This window comes from Homalodisca vitripennis, chromosome 3 (assembly GCF_021130785.1).
Source record: "Homalodisca vitripennis isolate AUS2020 chromosome 3, UT_GWSS_2.1, whole genome shotgun sequence".
Classification (NCBI taxonomy): Eukaryota; Metazoa; Arthropoda; class Insecta; order Hemiptera; family Cicadellidae; genus Homalodisca; species Homalodisca vitripennis.
This window is the reverse complement of record NC_060209.1, coordinates 41,044,202-41,070,567: the sequence shown is the minus strand read 5'-3', so window position 1 is coordinate 41,070,567 and position 26,366 is coordinate 41,044,202. Positions and strand designations below refer to the sequence as shown.

Below are 26,366 nucleotides of genomic sequence, written 5' to 3'. Positions count from 1 at the left end.
ACTTCACAAGTAAATTAAACAACCATTTTAATAAAAGAAGAGTGTTGGCTAAACACTTCACACCATTTTAAGCTATTCGTATTCTACTGAATACTAAAAGACTGCGATAAAGTACTTAAGGTCATAATATAAAAATTATAATTAAAAAATATAAATTTTTCAATACAATTAAAGCTTTATATCTTGGTGAATGGATAAAGGAAAGAGCGGAAGTTAGGAATCAGCCAAAGATAACTGAAATAACATCATTTAATTATTTGAGTATATAATAAACAAGTGATCAGCATTTACTCGTAAAAGAAATAAAATGCTAAAATATGGTACTAACAATCCCCCATCACTAACTAGATATTATATTTATTAATTTAGTTCTTGCCATGTTTAAATATTACATGAGAAATAAATGGTCTAAATTTAATCCAAATAATATTCTTTTGCTATAAATATATTTTTTTGAGACAAAATAGTTTTTTTATTTTGGTTGAAATATTTAAAATGAAAAGGTTTTCAAAAAGTTGTAAATTTTAGTTTTTTGACCGAAAGCATATGTTGAAAATAAAATAAGCATGTTTTTTATCCATGAAACTATAATTTATGACATATTTAATAAAATTCTGTCAGTCATTTGATATGACCTATCCTTCTTTACACTCATATAGATGGACATTTAGAAAAATCACTTTTTATGGTTTTTAACGAACTATTAAATAATTTAATTGAAAAACAAAAATAATTGTTTCTTCTATTTTCATAGTTTTTTCTCCATGTTCTTTAAAATGTACATTTATAGTTACAAATAACAACAATGTTTTAAGAGGCAACAGAATTTTGGATTGGATGATATATCTTGATATTATCAAAGTTATGAAGGAAACATTTAAAAATAATAAAAAAAAACACTATTTTTCAATGAAATAATTACAATTTACATGTCCCTGGATCATATTAGTGATTTTCATGTGCAAGTTCAATGACATGAAGTGATCACCGTACTTCAAACTTACTCTACAATAATTATACATTTCCAATATTTGGTTGGGCCATGATATCTTGTGTACACTGATAACAAGTTATGGATACTGATTATCATTTACTTAAGCAAAAGACTAATAAAATTTTTCTTTAATTCACTAGTAAAATTGATTCTTTAATACACCTTCACACAAAGCTCATAAATTATTAATTCAGCAATTACAGACAATGTTCTGATTCATTAGTAATGATTGATAGTTGTAACATTTTAAACACTCAAATGATATAAAAATGCACACTAATAGAGGGCAGATCAAGTCAATGTTCAAATGATAAGAAGGTAAAACATGCAATAGAACAGTTTTTAAAGACAAAGCAAAGTAATTTCAAGTGTAACAGGGAAGAAATTTTGTGTAGTTTGTGTCTGTTTTACTGCCTATAAATATTAATTTATATTTGACTCATACCATTATATCCTGCTTTCAATTAGTTTTGTTCCTAAAAGACGAGCAGTAAATTAATTATTAATATCAGAAAAAAATATGTTCTAACCATATTATGAATATTACAAAACTTTTTCCTAAACACAATCTCAGAGCTTTTTTTATTTAAGGTTTATCTTGCTCTAAGTTGTAACATTTTTACCACACTAGACTGTGAAAATTGTTTAATTATTTCAACCGTCAAATACAGTTATTTTCATATTTACAAGTGTCTAGTACCAGTTGCATTCATTGCAATCCTTATTTTTTAAGACAGTAAAAAACTTTAATACAGCACAGTTCACCAGAATTATGATTACCTATTTGAATTTTTAATGCTGCTTTAGTATTTTGTGTAACTATTTTTAAACGATTTAACATTTTTTAATAGAAGTACGTTAACAAAATAAAAGTAATGCATTTAGATTAGTAAACGTAAGGAGTGCAGAGCAGGAAAAACATAAAATGGCAATAACTACACAGTTTAATATGAAATGCGTGCAAAAATAGTGAACAATATGTTGCAACAAAACGTTTCAAATAAATTAATACATGACACAAAACAGCAAAATGCCAATGTTAGGTCAGTAGCTGAAAAACAAAAAGTGCTAAAGAAAACTAACATGTCCCATGTGTGAAAATATGTTTGAAGTTCTACAATGTGCTTGAACCAAAGGTATAGCCAGGGAGGATATATCAGGATCACATATTCAAATCTTTTTCTTACCTTTATTTGTTTGTAAAGAAAACAAAAAAAGGTTTTAGCCCTGAAAAATAAAAATTTTGTCCAAAACCACTTCACTATCAAGAGGTATTTAATTTTCTAATTAGTATTAAGAAATTACAAATGCACCCACAACACTGTTTCCCGTCTACACCACTGGTTTTCACTGTTGTGATAAGTAATGGAAATCAGAAATGTATTTTCAATGCTTCATGTCCTAAATCTCAATTCCAGAACTCATTGTGTTATTCCACACTCAATTCAAGATGTTGGTATGTCAGTGTCTACAGGTGCAAAACACAACACAAATGCAAATCAAAACTGGGTCATTCAAACTGCAAAACATCAGGTTACTGCTTGAATACTGACATACTCACTGCGGCGGTCTTTCCCTCTCCCGTCGTAAATAGTTGGTCCGTCACTACTGGACGGTATCTAGAAACATTAGCGCCCTCGTCATTGTGCAAGGGGAAACACACCTTCATACCAAAATGCCAGCTACTATTTCAGTAACAAGATTAACCACTCAAGTTATAATTATATACATAACTTTTATTGTGCTATATTGATGCACAAAATACAATCCGTCAATTATTGATTAAATATTATATGATTTTTAGTGACTAGAGTAAAAAAATGTTTTTGATATAAGACTATCACGAAGTTTACATTCACTCCTAACTACGATTTGTTTGGTAGTGAAATTTGAACTCATAATTACACTGATTATGACAGACAATATATTTGTTATAACTGGACTTGGAGTGAGAGAGTGTGTCCTTGAAAATGGCCATTCAGGTATCATAACTAAACATTAATGTTCAGGTTAGTTGGAGTTAATGCACAGGGAAGCTGTGCATAAAAAAAGTTCCCGTAATGCCTTCACATTGGTGCTCCAATGATATGTGCCGCAAGCAGGGCTTACTTCAACAAAGCAATTTTCATGAGGAGATTCAGAACCTTTAATAAAGTGAAAACTATTGTAACAAATGCAAAAAATTTGATTAAATATGAACAGGAAAATCAACAAATATACAGTAAAAGGGAAAATAAGATTGTCAAATTTGAAAATTCAATCAAAATCAATGTCGGAATCATAAGTTTTACTTGAATCTAGCCTTACAATTATACTTTATTCATCCAGGAGAAATGCTTGATAGACCTCTCAAGGAATATTTGTATCTTTTAAGATAGTTTAAACCTTATTGAAAAACTGGTTCTATTCATAATCATAATTGCCTTGTTAAAGTAGGCATTGAAAAAAATACGGAGGCAGACTTAACTCAGGTTCAGGTTAGTTAAGTTAATGCACAGGGAGGCTGTGCATAAAAAAAGAGTTCCCATAATGCCTTCACATTGGTGCTCCAATGATATGTGCCGCAAGCAGGGCTTACTTCAACAAAGCAATTTTCATGAGTGGATTCAGAACTTTTAATAAAGTGAAAACTATCATAACAAATGCAAACAAGGTGATTGCTTGAATTATAAACTAAGAAAATTGACAGAATAAAATTATTTGTAATTTCCTAGCTAAAGTCTAATATTAACTAGTTATTACTCTAATCTATATACCTCATTTTGCTATAATTAAACTGATGTTATGTTTATAGTTTAACGGTTACAAGTTTGTAACTCACCACTTCCGCTTTGTCCTGCTTGTTGAGATCACTGCCAAGCTTGAGCGCAGTAGCCACATTCATGGCTTCGTCCACGCTAAGATTGCCGTGCAGCTGGTTGTCCTGCATGATGTAAGCCGAGAGTTTAGCGAACTGCGATAGGTTGCGCTCGTGTCCGTTGATTGTTATAGAACCAGACATCCCCGACACCCTGAACAATGTAATTAAATGACAGAGTGATTGTAAACTGAACACATTCAGAATTTATTTAAAGCTCATATCTCTAAGAATAAAAATAAAACCGTTTTGAAGGGTCAATGAAACTTTATTGATACTAAAACTAATATATTTAACTGTTGATTGAATATAGAATATTAATACAAAATGAAACTTGGTGGCACGAGCATAGTTTTCATCATCTCTCAAGGACATTGTAACGTTTGATACAAAACAGTTGGGAAACATGAAGGTAGGTCAAGGTGATTATAAAAAGTCAAGAGATGGCATCTCTTTTAGGCTACTCTAGACGAATACAAATGTTCTCGCATACCACTACTAGTGACACTGGAAGAGTGACTAAACACAAGGAAAGCTACATAGTTATGTTGTATTTAAAATGTTGACACCATTGTTTAGTATGTGTTAAAGAAATTTTTAATGGACCATAAATATTTTAATTATATATATATGTTACACTTATAATTTACTATATAATACTAAACAAAAAGATAATATTAAGTAGTAAATAAAAGGAATAGCTTCCAAGATATCCATAAAATATCTGTCAGAAATTTTCGTTTATTGTAACGTTATCTTAAAAATGTACAAGGAAAGCCATCAAAAGTTTTGCTGAAATTTCATCTACTCCAGATGATGTCTCTCGTTTAAGATATTTTATAATTGTTTTAATTTCAGCTTCACCTGTATGGCACCAGTGGAACATGTCATGGCCAGTGTTTTGAATCGAAAAAGCATTAGTGTCCTTGTTATTTTTGGCACAAAGGCTAGACTCTGGTCAGCGATACTGGTAAAAAATTCATTAAAGTAACAAGCAATTTCATTTGTATTTTTCATATTTACTCCGTTTACTTGGATTTTCATCTATGTAACTTCTATATCTATATTTCCTCCTTTGGTCATTTATTACTTGCCATGTAGCCTTGGATTTGTATTCTGCCTGTTGTATGTAATTTGTTGATGTCTGTTGTCTTAGCGATTTCAGATTAAGGTCATAGTCGTTTTTACCCTTAACCATCTTTATCTTGTCTTCATTTTCTCCTGTTAACTCATAACGCCTTAGACATCTAAGATTGACTTGTTTCTGTACTGATTGAAGATTTGTTTATGAAAATATACCAAGATAATTAAATATGTACTAAAGAGACAAAAGAGAATGATAAAAACTAATTATAGATGTACAAAGAATAAAAATACAATACTATCCATACAAAATTATAGATAAAAAAATCATGTATATATTATATGCCCAGTACAGTTTACTCCACAAATTCTACCAAAGCACCTACGTTTTTAACTAAATTTTGACTTTTTCTTATACCAACACATCAGAGACATCTTTTGTTAAATTAAACACGAGAATTGCCATTCATGTCGAACTCAATCTACACTCCCACAAACTCGATATCCTGGCCCACTAATAACTGTTCCTGTTACTTAATTGAACTTGACTCACTTGTATCCGGTGAGGATGTTGAGGAGAGTGGACTTGCCGGCTCCAGAAGGTCCCATGATAGCTGTCAGTTCCCCGGACCTCAACCTTCCGCTCACCGACTTCAATATGGTCTTCTCCACTAAGAACAGACGACAAATAATAAATACTCATATAAAATATTTTAAATGTCAACGTTATGTTTAATTAGGAATAAAGTTATTCTAGACATTATTAATGCATAAATCAACATTATATTTAATTTTTCTTATTTCCACATGCCCAGTAGTGTTTGTTTTATGTACTATCAGTAGTGTTTTTGATGTACTATCAATAATTTTGCTACTGTGGTAATGTTTTTCAAACACTGAAGTGAACAATTTGCTCTCATTAAGAGAGATAAAACTAACTTAAACTTTCTTTACATTAAAGTCTAAAATTATTTAAAAAAAAGACAAATTTTGTGACAAACAACACTATAATAACATTTTTTTAAAATTATAATACAACTTAGAATAGATGAATTTTAGAATCTTACTATGCTTCTGTAAGACTTTTGATTGCCTCAACCATGATTGAAATAATGATCTAAATTATTTGAAACACTAATACTTCGGTTATAAAAATAGTACATAAAAATATTACAGTTTAGGTTTTACCTATAAAAAAGGAGCAATTAAAAATAGATCACAGCTTTTAGAAACAATGTGCACCAAAAAAGATCAAACATGTTAAAACTTGATGCAAACTTGAAACAAAAATTGATCAAAACAATATCTTAGCTAATTTCAATGGTCAGGTTGGTATGCCCTTTTGTTTAAATATGATGGTACTTCAAACTTTATAAAGATTTACAACTCTTGTTATTTATGGAGCTAGATAAAAAACAATTTTGTTGTACCTCAATTGCAATTGCTTTCAAGATATCAATTACATGTAAATCCCATTTCCTAAACTTTTTGTTTTACACATTTCTTTTGTATCTCAAATGATTATTGAGATATTGAGAAAATTTTAATCGTAAGATTTAAATTAATAATATTTCAGCTGTCACAAAATCAACCAACTTCTTCCGACTCAGCCGGAAGGATTTTAACAGATAATTATAATTCTGATTCTAATAATGAGAGTATTTGAAGAGGTTTAGCAAAGGCATAGCAGTATTTCCACACTGAAATGACCTCAAGTGTCAGCAATCGAAGATCATTAAACAATTAACCCTCGACCTGGAGGTAACAATCAGCCATTACGATGGCAGTGCCTGGTGGCCTGGCCAGTCATCAGAGCCAGCACATCATGCTCAGCATCTGCATTGCTAACATGACACAGGTTGTGTGGTAGAGCTCAGTGACATGTGCTCTCCTCAGTGTGACCATGGAGATAAAGGACGTCACACATATGATAACAATTTGTTTCTAAAAGTTGTAAGTTTAAAAAAATATATGTTGAGAACAATAAATTAAAGTTGCTTGAAAGAGAAACAAACCACTTGGGTAATTAAAGAAGTATTTTCAATTGCTTACTTGAAATTAGATTTTAAAAGTGTAACTTTATTACAAAAAGCATAACATAAACCCAAGAACGTAGCTAGAAAAAGATTTGGGGGGGGGGTCCAGACAATTGATATTTTCCCATAGAGGAAAGAGAGTAAGGCCCCATTTTGTTCCTTAAAAAGCTCTTGACCCGTTTCTTGTTGAGAACGACCTTTCAGCTGTACATGTCAGCAATACTGAATTATTTAAACAATAATAATCGTTTACTAAAAAAGTAATTTAAAAAATTTTAAATTTGGGGTGGGTCCGGACCCCTTGGGCCCCCTCGCTGGCTACGTGATTACATAAACCAGTAAATGGTATCAAAAAGAATGTTTTTTCTCTATGATGTTATTATGACCTTAACTATGTTTGGGAGGAACAAAACTGGATAATCTTGATTAGTACTCATGCTACTGCCAACTGGGAGAACAAAATTTCCCTGATTTCAACAGGATATGCATCACATCTCTCCCTGTTGCCTCTTAATTACACCACTTTCAGTACTGTATACACAACTGATGGACTAAAATAATTTATGTATTACTTTATTTTCACTATTACACATTTTCTTTAGATGATTCTTTTCTGTAACTTGAAATTTTCACTGATTTTCAGTAAATTTTAGACAGATGTAAAAACACACAAAATTATTTTAAACAAAAGTTTGATAGCACAAGGAAATTTGCCATTCTAGAAATGCCACGGTGATGTACTCATATATCCTGATGATTCATTGAGGAGTAAATCTAGGGTTTCCCTTAAACCAATAATTGATATTTGCATGTTGGAGAAGATGAATTAGAAGGTTTGTAAGTGAAATACAGAATTTTATTGTAAATCAAATTATTTTTTGAGAACCCCTTGTTTGTTATAAACATATTAACTAGAATACATACATCTGTTAGAAATAGAATTACTGTCAATTTAACTATATTTAAATACATTGGTTGCTTTGTTAATTAATATTTTTAATGTATTGAGTTTAAGAACATTTTATTACATGTACAGGAAGCAGATATAAAGGTTTTCCTGGAGAGTGTCAATAAAAAAATGTTTTTAATACGATGTAGAAAGTAAATATGTTAATTATTTCTGTACAAATATAAAGTACATAATGAATGGTAATAGTATTAACCCTTTGAGGACCAATGGAAGATGTATTATCAGACCATGTTCTGTCGAAAAAGACTGCTTAACGATATATCGTCTATTTGTTTTTTTTATTGCAAACAAGCAATTTGCATGGCTTTGAAACTTCACGTAAATCTTCAAATTTGTTGTGATCACTCTTTTTTGCTACGAAACGGAAAAACAAGTGTGATCATTATGGTTAAAACGGTTACACTGTATTAATAAAGTTACCATTTATAAAAAATGCAAAATAATGTAGTTTTATATTTTAATTTTTTTTTCCTTTCAGATAAAAGTTGATATAATTACTGCTCTTTAAGCATACTTAAAAAAACATCTTCCCAAATCAACCTCTAATGAAAAATAACTTAATATTTTCCCAGCTATTATACTGAAATGCCAATAGTCACTTAGTCAGAGAAAACCTTTGTATCACAGCACTATCTTTAAATATAAAACAGTTTTATTCGGAATTTCCATGTTGCCCTTTTGTATTGTTATTTAGTAAAATAACAATAGCCAATTTAGAATTAAATATTCTTATCTAATAGTCATATCAACAAGGCTTGAATTATGCCCAGGTGACTTTTTAGAGTTATATCCAGAGGAAACTAAAAACCAGTCATTTGACAGACCACCTTGCGTATTAAAATAAATACTTCTATACATTATGCAATACGGTGATGAAAGTATTACAGAATCATATTGTACATAATGCAGAAAATATATCACTTATGTGTAGAACACAATCCTGACAGAAATAAAAAATACTCAGAGCAAATTCACGAATTTTAATAACACAATAAATATACACCTATGTAATAAACAGTTTTTGGATTGGTATTGTTACACTGTAAACTATTATAATAATTATGATAAATGCTGCATACTATTTGTTATGTCCCAAATGTGCTGCAGGGAATCTGTTGCTTACTTGATTGTTTACTCAACTCATTAATAAGGTATATTATTGTTTTTCTCCTTACCCAACCCTTGTTAGGTACACTAACAAGAGAAACTTTCCCACACTTATCGGTGACAAAGACAACAAAATAATAATGTTAACTTGGAAGACGTAATAATCATTTGAACTACAACGTTTACCAGATGCATACAATTCACACATACTAATGAATTTTTCTTAGTTAAACTTACAAAAGTGTAAGTCCACACATGTAGATATAGAATAATTGAAATAAGTTAGTGCTACAACTTGTGTTATGTTTTTGGACACAAACTAATTCTATTCTGTATCAGTGACATACAGGAGATTATTTTTTATTCAGGAGAATTGTAAAATCTGAAATGAGATGTTTACAGTTATTTTCGACTTACTTTGAACAAATGCTTAAATGTAAGCAATAATATTTATTACACACATGGTGCATCAATCATTGAACTAAACAAATTATTTTAATATGGTGAAGCTAAAACAAGTACCGTACTGTTGAAGTTTTACTTGTAATAAATTAACTCAAATCAATTTGACAATGAATTTTTTTATGTTTAAAACTAAAGTATTACAAAAGAAGTTCAAAATAAAAGGATTAACCCTTGAGAACTAAAATAAAAGACCTCTAAGTTGAACAATAATTTTTATATAATTAAAAAATGAGTAAGTCTTTATAAAATTAAGGAAAAAAAAGTTGTCACCCACTAAATTTGACTTCAATATTTGTACTTTTTTCTTTCTTTATTTCATCAATACTGTTGGAATTACAATTAAATGAAAATCAGGTTAACAGAGAAAAATTATTCTTTCATAAATCTTCACAGTGAAGAACAATAAAAAGAGATCCTATATAAAAATCACAGGAGTAACTAACGCAATGCTCTAAACTTGATAAAAGAATGATTAATTAAGCGTCCAATTAGGAGTCCCGATATTTTTAAGCAATTACAATAGATAGCTATTACAATAGAAATCAATTACAACAGAACCGATATGATTTCAGCAATAACAGGCATCATGATATCTTAAAATTGATGTCATGATAACCACTTGCTTTATGGATATCCTGCATTAAATGTATGTCCACAAAATTATTTTTAAGATAATTGAATGACTTAATGTCATTAAACGTAATTGGTAATACGAGATAAAAATATTACCCTTCTCGTAGTAAATATGGAGAAGAGCATCTTCAATCCCTTACATGTTATTCAGTTTATCAGTCAACTGTTTCAAGGACATAGATAACAATTAACTACGAATAAACTTAATCTCCAGTTCCTGAAATAACTTGGTGATGGGAAAAAAGTAACCCTCAAGGTCACACCGGAGGTGAACTGGCAGTGTAAAAACTGTACAGGTTGTCAATGTGTGTAACATAAGCTCAATGTCAGAAGCAAACATTTACTGAACTACAGACTGAAGAAGAAATCAAAGAATGATGGTAAAACATCTTGTAATTGCAGCTATAAGCCAATGTTCGGCCACGAAATGTAAATAGCTTTGTAATCGTAATGTAAGTACACAGCCAAAGCTAAAAATTCAAAACTTTTTTTGTTCCATTTAAAGATAGCACTAATCAGTTTTCCTATTCCCACTTGTTAAAAAGAAACGGAGAAAGAAACCCTATATAAAATGGTAATTACAGCAGTGTTCTTGTACCTGACATAAATAATATAAGTTTAAAGATTGCTATGTATTGTTTTGCAAACACCAAACACTACTACAATTTATATATATAACTATAGACTCTTACGGTAGATGCTTATTTATAAACAATATTTTGCTGCTAATTTTTATTCCAGTGTACAAATTTACATTAGTTATTCATTATTTCAATGGCAAACATGTTGGTAGGTGTTAAGTTATGATTGTACATAGATTTTAATGACGGTATTGAAATGATGTCGTTAGTAACGGCTTTCTGATGTCGCTTGGTTTTCGCCTAATAGGCAGTTTTACAAGCGGACTATTCAAGAGAACACTATTAAACAAGTCGTAACGTATCATCGATTCTTTTCGAGATGTATCCGTCCGGAGTTGGTAATCGACCACAAACACCGATAAGATTTCCGCACTCCGACAATACGAGTCAGATAACCGCAACAATAAGTTATTGGTGTCTTATTGATAACGGGCGTAGATCAAAACTGATGTGTTAACAATTAGTAGTGGCGACACATACAAGTCTACAGCACAGTATCCTGGACTCCAGCACCGGCTTGTCCAAGGTCACCCCAAGGTCACAGGTGACGTCCGCAATCCTCATTATGTTTGATGAGCGCTGCCGGCCAGAATAGTCAAACATCTCCCGTATACGGGCTCCCGGTACATTTCCAATCCTTCCGTTCCCATCATTTCACAATACGCCAGTTGACTTGCACCTTGCAATTAAACAGGAACATTTAACCCGGCACGTTAATTGGCTTAGCTGACATTATCAGGTATTCAATTACAATTGCGCAATCTCTCATCGAGAAGAAACAAGCATGAAATAACAAAACAGCAAGAGTTCAAAAGTGAGGCTGTCACACGCAATCCAGTTGTTTTGTCGTCTAACTTGCTTTTTGAAGGAATTGTTGGCACTTTAAATAAACATGGATGGTTTGATATTGAATCTGTTTGGAATAAGGAATTTAAATCACCAAAGGTCATTCATTCTTACGAAAGAACACACCTGAGTAAAATCACTTGTCTAAAGAAAAATAATTTATTTTCGATATATCTTAAAAAAGTGAGGCACCTGCAACCAACTACATGTAATTATATTAACATGTTTTTCTACATGGTCCATATAAGACCAAACACCACGTGGGTTTTATTTTCATTATCATGTATCGCATTTTATGAAAACATAAATTGTGTTATTATGGGCCAGTACTTAAATAATTTAAGCCTTTATCAATCTGTGACCATTCAACATAAGCCTACTACATGATCGAATTGCAGTCTTCCACAGACAACGCTACTGGATGATGGTAGCGGAAAGGATGCATGCATGAATTACTGCGATAAGAACTCATACCGTGCATGCGGGTTCCCGACGTCACACTACCGCGTTCAGTCGAGTTGCAGTGTTTGGAACTGATCTTTATGGTTGGCCCAAACATGTTATCAGTTGTTTTTTCAACTTTTATGAATGAAAACTACAGCTCAAAGTACTAAAAACTAACAAATTTCTTATGTATTGATCTACACAAGAATAAATTAATAAACACGTAACTCACGAAGAATTCCATAAAAGGAATATCAAAAGGCTGCAGATTTTATATTTAATAATGTTCTAAATGCTTTATTAGGGATATTGAAGAAGTATTACACTGTAATTAGTACTTTAGTATAAAACTCTATGCAAACACAATAACCACAAGTGACTCTGTGATGTTGTTAAATATTCCCAAATACCAGTCTTGCTCGATAATAATGGGAGAGGTGACCTCTTACTCAGGGTTAAGACGAGAACTGTCACTTAATTAGTCACTGAAGCATATGCGTTGCAGAATAACTAGCTGACTAGTCTTAGTTTTTGACTCTACTTATACAGAGTGACTCCGATTAAAGTGCGCATGTTTTCAGGCATGATTGAATATGTAAATACAAACATTTTTTGACCAATACACATGGGGTTTCAAATGTTCTGTTTCCGAGAAAATTGAGAATTTGTGAAACGCTTTCTTTTACGCAACACGTAGTGTTCTCTTTGAGATTTAACCAGAAAAACGCAAAGCTACCTAAACTAAATGTGCTTTTCTTCTTAATTATAAATTAAGAAACAAACCACTTCATAACCCTGTCCACTAGCCTGCGTGGTTTCCTGATCTTACACCGCTGGACTTTTTCTTTTGGGGCTTCCTAAAAATCCTAGTAAACGAATCTCTTGATTATGGAGGATCCATAATCAAGGACGAGTCACCAGTTAATGGTCAAAACTATCATCGCGTAGATTGTAGAGTGCAGAAGTGGGAGAAAACCCCCAACTTTTTCAAAATGCACAAGGAGGCGTTTCACAAATTCTCAATTTTATCGGAAATGAAACATTTGTGCACATACGTGTATTACACAAAAAATGTTTGTATTCACATCCTCTATCAACCCTGAAAAATGCGCACTTTTTTCGGAATCACTCTGTATATTTACATCATATGTTGAGTACTCCCCCCCCCCCATTGACATATCTCACTTATACAATTATGCGTCGAAATATATGAGCATAATTTGCAAAATTCTGATTATCAGCAAATGTAACAACTGGCCCCGAAGTTGAAAACTCAAACTTCCTCTTTCGAGTAGAGTAACCGACTAGCACTACTAATTGTCTCGGAGTGGTTAAACTAACTAAATGTTGACGATTAAAAAGATTTTTTAAGTAATTGCTAATCTACATCATTGGCACAAGAAATATAATTGTTAAACAAATGATAAATCAACTATATTGGTCTCTTATCGAAAAAAATCCTAATACATTTCACACAGACAACGTACGATGCGCAACATGCAAACAAGCCAAAAGCATTCACACATGTTTCCAACCGTTACCTATAGGCTACTCATAATGGACCATGATTATAGTAGTGCCCGGCTGACAATAACATGTGTTACAACATCGCGATGAGCCCCTAGAGTTCTAATGGAGACCTAGAGCCTGTAATGATCACGTGGTCAAGCCATAGACAACAGGCTCTGGCCTGCCGAGGAAATTGAGGAAACCGACACTCATCTGAGCACCAAACAGGTTGCAGGGCCTTGGCGAGGAAGGTCGGGTCCGGACGTAAGCCGCAAGACGGCGCGGCGTTGTGATTTGCGATGGCGGAGTGGAGTAGACATCGCTCATTAACTGCCAATGTGTAAGGTGAAAATACTATCGGTGCTACCCACAGAAATGTGAACATTTAACTGAGAAGAGCGTACAATTGGATTGTCTCATTAAGTGAAGACCCGCAAAACTGTGTTTGTGCTGAATTCTTCGTAAAGCATACTGTAATGATAATTTGCTTACATACAATTTGTACTTCAAAACATAAGTCAGTTTTGCTGAATTTTAAGTCATTTTTCTCTTGTTATTTTTATTTATTTATTTTATTTGTTAATTCGTATATTTAAATTTCTTATTTGCTGGTAATTGTTATTATATATTATATTTAATATTCATATTGAATAACATTGGTAATATTATCTAGTTCTTAGTTGTACTATGCTATTTGTAATTACTCGTTATAGTTCTGTGAAGATAAAGTTAAGAACATTTGTAAATTGTGTTAGGTGTAGAGAAGAATTAATAGCTGCATAGCAAAAATCACATGCTAACTGATTATTTCACAAGCTATGTTTTTTATAACAATTATTCCGCGCGACTTCAACAGAACTCATGGAATATGTATTTATTTCTGAATTTCAAGAAAATAAATGTTTTTGAACTTGAACATTACAAATTAAAGTCGCGTTTTGTGTTGGTCTGTTTGTGCATCGATGTTTTCTAGACTACTCAACGATTCATATACGGTTTTTACTGTCGGCTTCGTTATGAACTAGGGCAAGTTCCTAGGTATGATAAATCAACATTTTAATCATAGATAGCCGAGAAATGTTTGTATAATGCGAAAATTGATATTTCAAGCGCTTTCACAGTTAACACTGACTAAAACCCTTATGAATGATAACAAAATAATGAACTACGGAATTATACCTTTCAAAACTGCCTACATAAAATTCCGCGATGTCATATTATCTATCTCCAAAGTACCCACACTAACAAATCTCATCTGTATAGCTCTTTTAACATTTCAGAGCTATATTTTCTTTATCGGGGTAAAAATCAATATTACTTATAGCACGAGAAACATAGCAGTCCGCAAATAAACACTTTCAAGTCTAAGTTGGATACCAAAAGTCACATTTGTGATCTTGTACCTGACATATAAACAATATAAGTTTATATTGATTGATATGTATTGTTTTGCAAACATCAGCACTACTACAATTTCTATAGATTATAAACTCTTGCGGTAGATGCTTATTTACAAACAATATTTTGCTGCTAGTTTTTATTTCAGTGTACAAATTTACATTAGTTATTCATTATTTTAATGGTAAACATTTTTGATAATAGGTCATAAGTTATGATTGTATATAGATTGGTGTTGAAATGATTGGCGTTGGTTACGGCTTTCTATTTAGGCGTTTTACAAGCGGCCTATTCAATAGAAAAGTATTAAACAAGTTGTAACTTATCATCTATTCTTTTATTGAGCAGAGCAACAACATAAAGTCAACTGTGGAACCGTAAATAAATTAGACCGGGAATGAATTTAACCGGTCGTATCTGACTCTTTTGGGTTGCAGTTAACTTTTTGGTCGTACGTAAGTTACATATTTTCTTTATCCCGACAAAAAAGCATACCATCAGTACAATTATACTCTTTGAAAAATCTTAAGACGGAAAGTAAATTAAAATAGCCAAAAGAAGACGCTTTTTAATCAAATTTGGTTTTTGTTTGTATATATTTTCTCGATCGGAACACCAATCAAACTCAACGATGGCACTTGAAATACCTTAGATAGAAAATTAATCTAAACAGAAAGAATTTGACATTTTCTGACTAAATTAGGTTTTCGAGACTTATAATGTATACATTTATTTATACAACAAAATCTAATAATAATAGAACAGTAAACTATTGTATTTAAGTTGCGAATTTTCCAACCATTGATACTGAAATATGTACCTGATATGTATATTTATGTTTAAAAAATTGGAGGGCTCCAATTAGTCCAATTAGTTGGGGGTCTGTTTTAGTTTAATTATACTTTCACTAAGACAGCTTTGGCCTTCGATTTTGAAAATTGCGCGTGAAGCCACGGGTAACTGCTAGTATACAATATAAGTAAATGTGGTTCACAAACAAGCAATTTAATTTTGTATAAGTGTAGTGGGCCTTGAGTTGATCTACAATATTCATTTTACCGAACTTTACTGCAGTCTGGAGTTTTTCTCCAGGGTTACATTTTACCAAAATAATCCTTTGGTACTGTTTTATAAGCTTATGCACAACTGAAGTCTACTGATATGAAGGAAAAATTACATTTTCTGTACAAAAAACGTGCATTTTATCCGCGGAAAACGAAGGATTTCTAGAAAAACAACTGGAATTTTAAACACTTACTATACATTATTAGTCATTTATATTACACGATTTGACTCTAGAATACACGATACTGTGTCCTAGTATCCGATTTAACAGATGGATATTCCAATTGAAAACTTCAATCTTAACCAACAAAAAGAGCAAACATAAAAATTACGCTAAAATTAAGACTATTTGATTCTTTATTTACAAATATTAGAACTAAAGATTTGGAACCAAAACCATAAAACGATAAAAATCAATGCCACAAACTTAACAATTCGTAGCTCAAAAACTTTCATCTAATTCAATGTTAATAAAGTTTGTTTACAAGACGCATCTTATTATTAATGATGCAATTTGAAAATGCTGTATCAGTTTATAAATAAGAGATCAATAAATTATTACAGGAACGGTTGTTTATTTATTGGAAATTACTATCTTTATTGGACGGTTGCAAAAATCAAGATTTACTTTACGAGCTCAAAGAAAAGACGATTGATTTACATTACGATTAATTAATAGCAACTCGTTCAAGGCCAGACGACAAAAGGCTTGCCACAGGACGGAAGACAAACTATGACGTCACATGACTCCGCCCCACCCAGAGTACATGATTGCGCATTAGATATAACAAACAACATATTTTATTCTTTTCCTGTATTTATCGTGAGATCTAGCAGAGCGTTTGCTTTTAAAACAACGGCGTTTTATTAAACCGACTGTTACAATCCTTTAATCAAAAATTATACTTGTCAATATTTTAATTTATACTTCAGTATGAACATTTATAACTTCTTGAATAAATGAAAGAGTCCTAAAAGTGTTACAAACACTTACGGTAATCTTAACAAATAATTCTACGACAGCTAAATCTATATTATTAAACACATTATTCTCAACAGTGGTGGTGAATTTTTATAGAGAAACAAAATCTATTGTTGAAATATGTTGGGAAAGAAAGTTTATTAATTTGTTTATCCTTGTTAATGTTAAAACAGTGCCCCCACGTCGTATAACCAATTCTTCACAAAAGTGGCATGAACAGACTCCTGAATGGCAGACAATTGTGAAACTACCTCCGTATAACAATTTCACCAAACCACAGTTTGCATTTTGCCATTACTATTTACAATGGTTAATACGGTACTACTGTAATAATTTATAAGCCATTCAAAGATTCAACACCGACATGGCAGGGCGAAAAAACAGATAGTGGTCGCAGGAGCGTGCCTATTGCGGGAGAACATAATATTCGCCTTGGAGAAAAAGCACTAAACCGGCACACAGTTCGTAATATTTAGTTATTGAAACTATTTGTACTTTGTTATACATTGTAATGTAACATTTAAAATTTCATTTTACCACACGCACTGATACTTTGTACTATAACAAAAACCCATATTCTCTACGCTAACTTGTAACAACTTCAAACACAAATGTTACGAGTATAAATAAGTACTGTAGGCCTAATTAACTAAATTTATAGCAGTATATAAAATAATTTGTATAAAGTTGGCATTGTTAGTGGAAAAACGTGATGTAGACGTTGGTTAAAAATCGATGGAAGGGAGCTGTAGAGAGTCGTGCTTGCGGCTTCACGAACACGACCACGACCACCTCACTTCGTGCACGGTCTACGAATTGCGATAGTTCACCCGCTTCTCTCTACCGCCCACCCATCCATCTCCCTCTGTCTTAATCACGCTATCAACTACTAGACTACTGTGAAACTGCTTAGTTCTGCTAATAACAGCCTCAGGAGCCGCAATCGTTAACGAGCGCAGCGCGACACTTTCCCCCACGAAACTGGCTGCCAAACGAGCATCTGAGGCTACGTTATTAATATGGGAATAAAGATTTAAGCTGTTTCAACCCCCAAAACGTTTCACACTTCAACAATATAACACATAAGAAGAACTATAAATTATTTTGAAACTTTTATTAACATTGTTCCGATGTAGAACAAGAGTAAGAACCTTATCGTTAAGAAAATTGAAATTGGACATACATACATGGTCGGACTAAATTTGCGATAAGTAGGTTATTTATTAGATCCGATTTCAAAATTTAAAGCCAATTTATTTGTTACTAAATTTTGTAAATTGTATATAAAATTTGTACTTTTTAAGAATTAAAAAAATTGCAAATTAACATTTAAAAATTAAATTAAATTTAAATTTGACTAAAACCTTTTACTCGATAGATACTTTTTACTAAGAAAGCTGTTATAGTTAATTAGTAAAAAATTATTTAACTACAGTCAGGCAGACGGTATACGGAAAAAGATGGACCATCGTTTGAATTTAGTTTCAAACATTGAAACCAAAAACATTGAAAACAAGAATAAAATAAAAAACCCAGTTCTGTTATACAATTGGATAGCTATAACTGCAATAGAATTAATTTAAATGTATATAATGATAAATATACCTGATGCATGTATGCAATCTTGCAATTGTTGACGCAATAAAGATTATTATTATTATTAGTTTGTGGCTCGTCTTGGTCCCTGGCACAAGATCCTAAAGTCTGTAGTGAGAAACAACCTGTATATATGAAATACATTTTAAAAACCTTTCACTGTCGAAACTCATAAATATTAATTAAGGGAAGTTATAATTTTGTTTTGGTTCATACAGCGATCCGTAGCACAGAATGAGGTGTAATGCTGGTGGTAGATATCGCCCCTAAGTTTTAAAACCAATTTCCCTCTGAATCACCGGTAATTCAGGTCTGTTACCTTTGTCATTGTCCATTCACTTAAGGATGCCATATTATTGCCCTAACACATTACAATGTCGAATACAATAGCGTCTCAGGGGGTTCTGATCCCTCCAACACGTGTCTCCAAAGTCCACCTCTACTTCAATCCGTTGTTGTCCCCTCAGTCGATGTATTTGAGGAGGACAACTGAATAAGAACTTTTACAAGTATTACAGCCCGGTGTCTTTATCGTCGAAGAGAGCATACGGCTGAGTGAACGTGAGTATTCCAGCAAAGTAACATTGAGTGTGGACTAAGGACCACTAAAAGAGTTACGTTTGAGTTGGTCTGAAGGCGTTAACAGTTTTATTCATACAGTATGGGCTACCAGACGAACGGCTCAGTATAGTAAAAAAGTAAAGTAAAGGTATCTTATTTTAACAGGCGAAGTTAGGGATAAGAAGCCCTCTCTAACACAACCTGGGGACCAACGGCTTAAAAATGACTTCCGAACCACCACCAATGGTCGGGCGGCGGGCTGCTTTCAAGGACAGGATCGCTTAGCGGTCACCCATCCAAGCAGCAACCACGCTCGATCTTGTTATCTTGCGATAACCGTTGTATCCGCTACACTGCGCCATTGGCTTCGTCGTCTAATGGCTTTCGGAGATTTCACTTTTCGTAGTCATCCTTTACATGATTCCCGCAGGTCATATTCTCAAACGTCTCCTGAGTATGACTTACATTACATTTCTTGAATCAAAACTGCAATGTACTGTGGTACTATTTACTATGGTACGTTGTTCATGGTATACGTGCATTTTCTGTCTTCAGATAGAGCAACTGTGGAGTTACTCTTGGTCCAGATCAACAAACTGGGCCCAATAGATTTTGTCCATGTTTAATTTTATAAGTTCTTCCACGCTACTCGACATGCGTGTAATTTTTCACTAGTGTTGTGGAATCAAATTATTACTAAATTAATATCGTCTTACTCCATACTGAAACCAAAATATTTTGTAAGTGAAGAAACATATTTCCAGCTGTTACCCAATAGAACAATGGTTAGTTTCATCTTGTGGTCTACTACCAGCAAGGTAAGGACGGGAAGAAAACTCTTGACGCACTCCCTCCTCCCAAACACTGGGATGAGACAGTTTACAATGGAAACCTCAGGTCAATGAGTAACTCGGCCAGCCGGTACGGCTATAAAGGCAAGACCCCAACGCCATCACTAAGTCGTGGATCATGCTACTGTTCCTACGGGTCGCATCCATCACCGATGGGGGAGGGCGTGGATGATGGATGTGTACGTGTGAGTACGGCAGGATGTGATGACTCAATCCCATGAGAGCTATGGACGTTATCGTCAGTTACACACACAAGGCTGTTGGTTCCGATAACATTGTTAAAACACGAACAAAGCTTGGTGGTGGACGTGTTTTATTTATATTCCCATGCCTACATTGTCACTTTTATAACATTTATTAGTCCATTTTTTTATGTCACTTTGGAAGATTCTTTGAAAATGTGTTAGTTTCAGTTGAGTTTAATTCGATCAGTTTAGTGTTCTCTTCGAACATTACAGACAGATTCATCGGGTAGTCGTTGTTATGAATAGAAACTGACAATTATTATGATTGGATTTACTAACCCAATATGTATTTCCACACGGTTTACAAACTATCTTGCTACCAAATAAAGCAGAGAAATTGGAGAAAGATACTGAATTCTATGGTATATTGTGTATAATACCAAAATAATAATGAACATAACAACATCGTACTTTCGAAGCCGAAACAATGCTGTTTTACAGATTTTGTCTATAGTTGTTTCAGTGAATCACAAAAGTGTTCAAACATGTAATCGAACAACAATTAATTAAATATCCTTTCTTCAGTCATACCCATAAATAACTGGTCCCATAATTTTATCCAAAAAGGGGGATTGCGCATGTATTTACATGTTTTCGAATGTCAGTCAGTAAGTGCCAAAACAAAAACTAAACCAATTCTTAAAGGTAGCAAATATATTTTATAGATATTTTTTATGAACTCATTTTTTAAGTATGCAATCAGTTGCAAAGTAGTAAAAAGCTATCTTGTTTCATTGCTTAGGAATAAAATTACGAAGTGCGTCAAATTGCAGAACGATTTAAGTCCAACATTATAGTCAAAGCTAACAGACTTTAAGTGTCATGACACATTTAACTTAACAAACAAGTTAATAGCTGGGGTGATTTGATGAGAAAGGGCACTTCGGTTTGTTAGCACTGCTTCACCTCTTGGACTTACACCAAGCGCATTCTGTTGGAGACTGTAAAAACTATATTAAACAGTTTTGCCAAATAATTCTCGGCATTGCAGTGGCCCTTGGACAAAATAATTAGCAGCGAAAAAAATAAAATATAAAAAATGGCACTTGGTACCTTTAGCTTTTCCAGTCTTCAAATATGAATTTATGTTTTTGAGAAGTATGTGAATAATTCTATTACTTGCTACGTTTCGGCAAGTTGCAATTGTTATGCAACTCACTGTCTAATGCCACTGCGTTAAAATGCAACAAATCTTTCCTCATAAATATAACGCCGCCAACTGCTTTGACAATAACACAGGAACGAAGGCAGGTGGACACACAGTTCAGGTCTGGCCAACATCCCATTGTATGTATATGGGCCGAGCTAGCAAGGGGTCACTCTGTATGCTACTCAAAGTAAACCAACCACGAGGCACGATCAATTCTAACTGCACCATTTTCATCCTAGTTATATTTGAGGCATTGAATATAAACTATTTCCCTTTCAAACGTTTTTACAAAAGAATATTTGTTTTAAGCCAATAATTACTTTGCAAACATTAATTGTTTGCGGGGTTTTGCCCAGATGATGACGATGACTATGGAGGTCTAGATGCCAAGACCACATCTGTCATGTACGACCTTCTGAAGTGCTCGGTCATCTCTCAACAACAAGCACTACCTTCGGCTAGATTTTGTCACCTTGTACCCTATACTACAACGCTATTTTTAGATATAATAGCTTTATATAATATATTAACTAGCAATATAAGAACAATCAACTTCTATTTGCCTTACATGTACATTATGTGACATATCTCCAAATTGATCAATTCTATGCATTTCCATGATCTTGGAATTCTACTTACAAAGGAGTTCTGATTGAATCACTGAAGGAGATTCTGGATGCTCAACCCTTAAATTCCCAAGTTTGTATCGCTATTCTTGGGACCACGGCATGTGTAGCACCTCAATATATTCCTTGAGGAATGCAACAATGAGCCTTTCATTTGCGCTAGAAACTGAGTATTCCTATTATCTCATTAAGGTCTTTTAATGGTCTGTAACTCCTCGAAGATCAAATTTTATGTTTGGTTTGACGCTATGTGAATTCTGTGTTCTTGTTACTAGACATAAGTCACTGATCTTTGGGCAATTGACAAGATATCCAAATCATTTGGTTGGTGACTGGATATTGGAAAATGAACAATTGACAAGCCACCAACGAGCGGAATCCTTGGTGACCTATGCGCATTTAATTACTAAGATTTGCAAAGAAACTGTCCAATTTGAAAGCTAATAGCAATGCTAAGGCTCTATCCACCTACTATACTCGCCCTTTATTCATATTTCGTACTATAATACTTAATTCTGTATGTAAACATCTCACTTAGTAATGTCAATTGCTCTCCAGGAACTACCTCCCCCTCCCGCTTAGCTTTAATTTGGTTTCCATTTATAAGAATCGGTATGCATTTTAATGTTTGGATGTCACTTGTACTTGTTTTTAATTCTTACCATTACACGTTACGAACCATAAAACCATTCTTTAGAGAAAACTAAAATTGAGAAGACTCCAGAAATTCCATGGGTGAAATATCAATTAATTGTATTTAATTGTTCTGTTATACAATTAAATAGCAATAACTGCAATAGAACTGTATCTTATTATGAATGTACTTGACGCATGCATGCAATGTAATAATTGTTGACGCAATAAAGATTATTATTATTATTATTATCAACAACAATAGCTGGAGGCCGCCCGCAGCGAAGAACTCGACTCACCAGCGCAGCGCCGGTGAAATTCAATATATAAGATGTTATTTCAGAAATTAAGGATGGACTTAATTTCTAATCATGCCCAAAGGTTTGGAGGTACTCACAGTTCTTGCGACCCTCCTTGACGGTGTAGGTGAGGTCCGAGAAGGCGATGTCCACGGGCGGCCGCTTGGGCAGGTGGGTGAGCGTGCGGGGCTGGCATGGTGTGATGGTCACCTTTACCGACCCTTTCCTGTCGGGCACCAAAGAGTTGACATCAATGTCTTGGGTCACCATGGTCACACAACAGTTACAGGGTACACTCGCGGCCGGTTATGCTGTGACAGAGGAGGGAGTTATGGGGGATGTGTGACAACTAATCACTTGAGAGTGACATAGTTGTGACACGATTCCCGCAAGTGATGGGGTGGGCAGGTTTGGGGCAGAGAGGTGTGCAAGCTTTCAGAGAGTACGATCAAGCTAGACGAACTTAAGAGCATACTATCGTTGAATTTGTTGAGCAGAAAATGAAGTTTTAACGCAAAAGTGGGTTATTTATAAAAGCGAATAAATAGGGGAAGAAGGGAGGGAGGGAGGGAGGGAGGGAGAGGGAGAGAGAGAGAGAGAGAGAGAGAGAGAGAGAGAGAGAGAGAGAGAGAGAGAGAGAGAGAGATGCATACAGTATTATCACGTCACCACCGTACAGTATTATCAAGTAAATATCACTAGAATTCAAGTCAACATTCATTTAGAGACTAAAATTGGAAGAATTTTAAATGTGACCTATCGAATTATTTCTATTTCCAATGTAAATTGCCACACAAGGAACATGGCAGTTTTAACAGATCACTTGTTGTGCAAAAAGTTGATTGAAATTATCAAGTAGTAGGCTTAAGAACCATTTCCACTGAAGCCAATCAACCAGAATTGAAAAAATAACGGAAACTCATTAGTGACCAAACCGATTGGTCGTCTCATGGAAGTAATCGGTCCAAGGCAAGGCTGTCGGGTTATCAGAGAGTGAGCAGAACTGGCGTGAAGCTGACCTAAATCTGCTGAGCCACGGCGGCGCGAGGTGCTGGCGGCCTTAGCGAGGTTTACACTTCTTCACCGAATTGTCAAGGGTGAGCCACCGTGTAGCCATAACAGTGACAGGGAAATAAAATACTTTAGTTTTAAAGTTTTAGTAGCAGCTGTCACTTTTCCTGCGCGAGGTTCGTGACGAGACGCGGTTTCGCGTGATGGCGACACGTTCCGTGCGACTCCCCGACATTAATGTAACTAACCAGTTCTGTTTGATACGGCCATTGTAATGCTCCATTTTTATTCAACACACATCTAAACATTACGTGAACGAGCTCCATTCACTATTGTTTATCGACAGTATTTGTGTTAAGTAAAATAAATATTATATTATACCTATTAATGTTCAGTATATAAATTTAAAGAATGAAACATATTTCGTGCAACGTAACATCGGATGGAACCTCTTATATTTTTCCAAGTGTGTAAAATTAGCTATGTTAATTCATTTACTTTTGTTTCAATATCACACATTTTTCGAAAAATGCTTAATAAAGTTTTGCCTTGGATGTTATAATTTTCTTTTATTATTTTAACTCGTAATTATTAGTTGACTCGTTCTCTGAGTTAATGTTTGCACAGTTCGCGTTGCGTATATCGGCGTCGTCTACAGTTTCCTATGTGTATTTGGTTTAAAGTTGCCCGTTTCGTGAATTCCTCAGGCACAAAACGTAAAATTACCTGGAATTTGTTGGGACCCTTGTTAGTGGATTAATAAATAATGTTGCATCTAGAGTGTTTTATAACGTAATTGTCACATATTACTTTAAATTATAACAAATATGTTTGAAATTTCAACCACTGCAATGCTATTTTAGCAATTCTTCCTTACAATCGATAGAAATAGGAAACATTTCGGTATTAAAAGCTCATTCCAATCTCATAAAAGTATAAAACAACACTTTTCCAATATAATTTATTTTTAGGTTGAGGCCTTTCGAAACCAAAAGGTTTTACCGTCTGGCGACTCCACAAATTAAAATATCAAAATTATATTAGAAAATTGTTTTTCCGATTGCTCCAAGATTCTTCACTTTTCATAAAAGTATGTTGCCTCATCTATGTATAAAAGATAAGTAGCAGGTTTAATTGTATGTGTATTAATTTTGAAGATTTAATAAAAAATACTACACACGAAAGCATCTAGAGTTATGTTGACGAAAAGGGACGTCCACTTAACAAGGCACAATAAACTATACAAACATAGTGCCGGGAACTTTAACCTCTGCATACAGATTATCTGAAGACACAAACGACCACGGTAATCCTTGACCTAGAGTCGGAACTGGTTCAGCTTCCCAGTTCCTATCCCAAGTCTGTTTACAGATTCTCCAGGTATGTGTTATAATACATTCAGGAGGTCGCGTATGTGTGTATCTCTAGTATTAATTTGTCTCGACGTGACGACTAAACCTGCCTTGGGAATAGAACATCCGTACTGTAATTACAATAAATATTTGTAATCTATTTATATTTTCAATTGTAGTATTTCAAACTTTAAACAAGTTACGGTAGGTTAAATAAATACAATACGAAGGCTGGAAAAAATAGAGCAATAAACAAATAACTCACTGTTTAAGTTCTAATATTTCCTTGACATTATTATAGGCCTTAATGTAAATTTAATGGAATAAAACACTTCAATGATTTATTACTGTTAGATAATTTCAATTATAATTTACATACAAACATACATTTGGTGTAATTTTGACTACATTTAAAGTTGAATGGAATTTTGCAGAACTTTACTTCTTGTTTGACATTAAACTGAAGAAAACTCTAGGGTGATACGGTTATAAATGTTTCGTTGCAGTCTTAACACAACTTTCGTGAAGCCACGTAAAAAAGCTGTTTTACTCAGTCTTCCGAGAAATTATAGCCATTTAATTTATCAATTTGGACCTATTTGAAAACTTGCCCACGGAAAACGGTTTAAGATAAAAATATGCATATTTACAGTACGTGCATGAAAGATGACTGATGGAAATTAAATGTTTTTATACGAAAAGAAAAATGTAATACCCTTCAATAATGACTCATTAAAAACACCTCATTTTCTTAAATCACATTTCATAAAAAAATTGCATATCATAAATCACAATATCCTTATCTTCCGCTAGATAACTATGGTAAATTCCTAAAATTCTTCGTGGACCGATCAAATATAATTTCTCATTTTTCCTGTTTTCAGAAATGTTACATTAGAGGTCTGTGAAAGTAAAAATAAAATCCAACCCCAAAAACAAATCGATTGCCCTACCTCAGGGGAACATAACGAGCATTTTATCGTAAATAACGAGCACCCTGGCCTTCCCCGTG

General features: G+C 33.5%; 1 protein-coding gene across 7 annotated transcripts in view; it reads right to left on the bottom strand.

The window, feature by feature from the left end:
• LOC124356839 (ATP-binding cassette sub-family G member 4-like) overlaps window positions 1-26,366 on the bottom strand; it is a 78,097-nt gene that overhangs the window by 19,894 nt on the left and 31,837 nt on the right. For 5 of the 7 annotated variants that reach the window (XM_046808085.1, XM_046808080.1, XM_046808084.1 and 2 more), the window contains exons 2-5: window positions 23,090-23,302; window positions 5,488-5,605; window positions 3,816-4,005; window positions 2,548-2,613 (exon numbers count right to left, since the gene is read on the bottom strand). In XM_046808085.1, coding sequence (XP_046664041.1) covers window positions 2,548-2,613; window positions 3,816-4,005; window positions 5,488-5,605; window positions 23,090-23,261 — 546 coding nt within the window. In that variant the 5' untranslated portion in view covers window positions 23,262-23,302. The remainder of the gene's footprint in view (window positions 1-2,547; window positions 2,614-3,815; window positions 4,006-5,487; window positions 5,606-23,089; window positions 23,303-26,366) is intronic. The other 2 variants (XM_046808086.1, XM_046808087.1) reach the window with 2 other exon arrangements.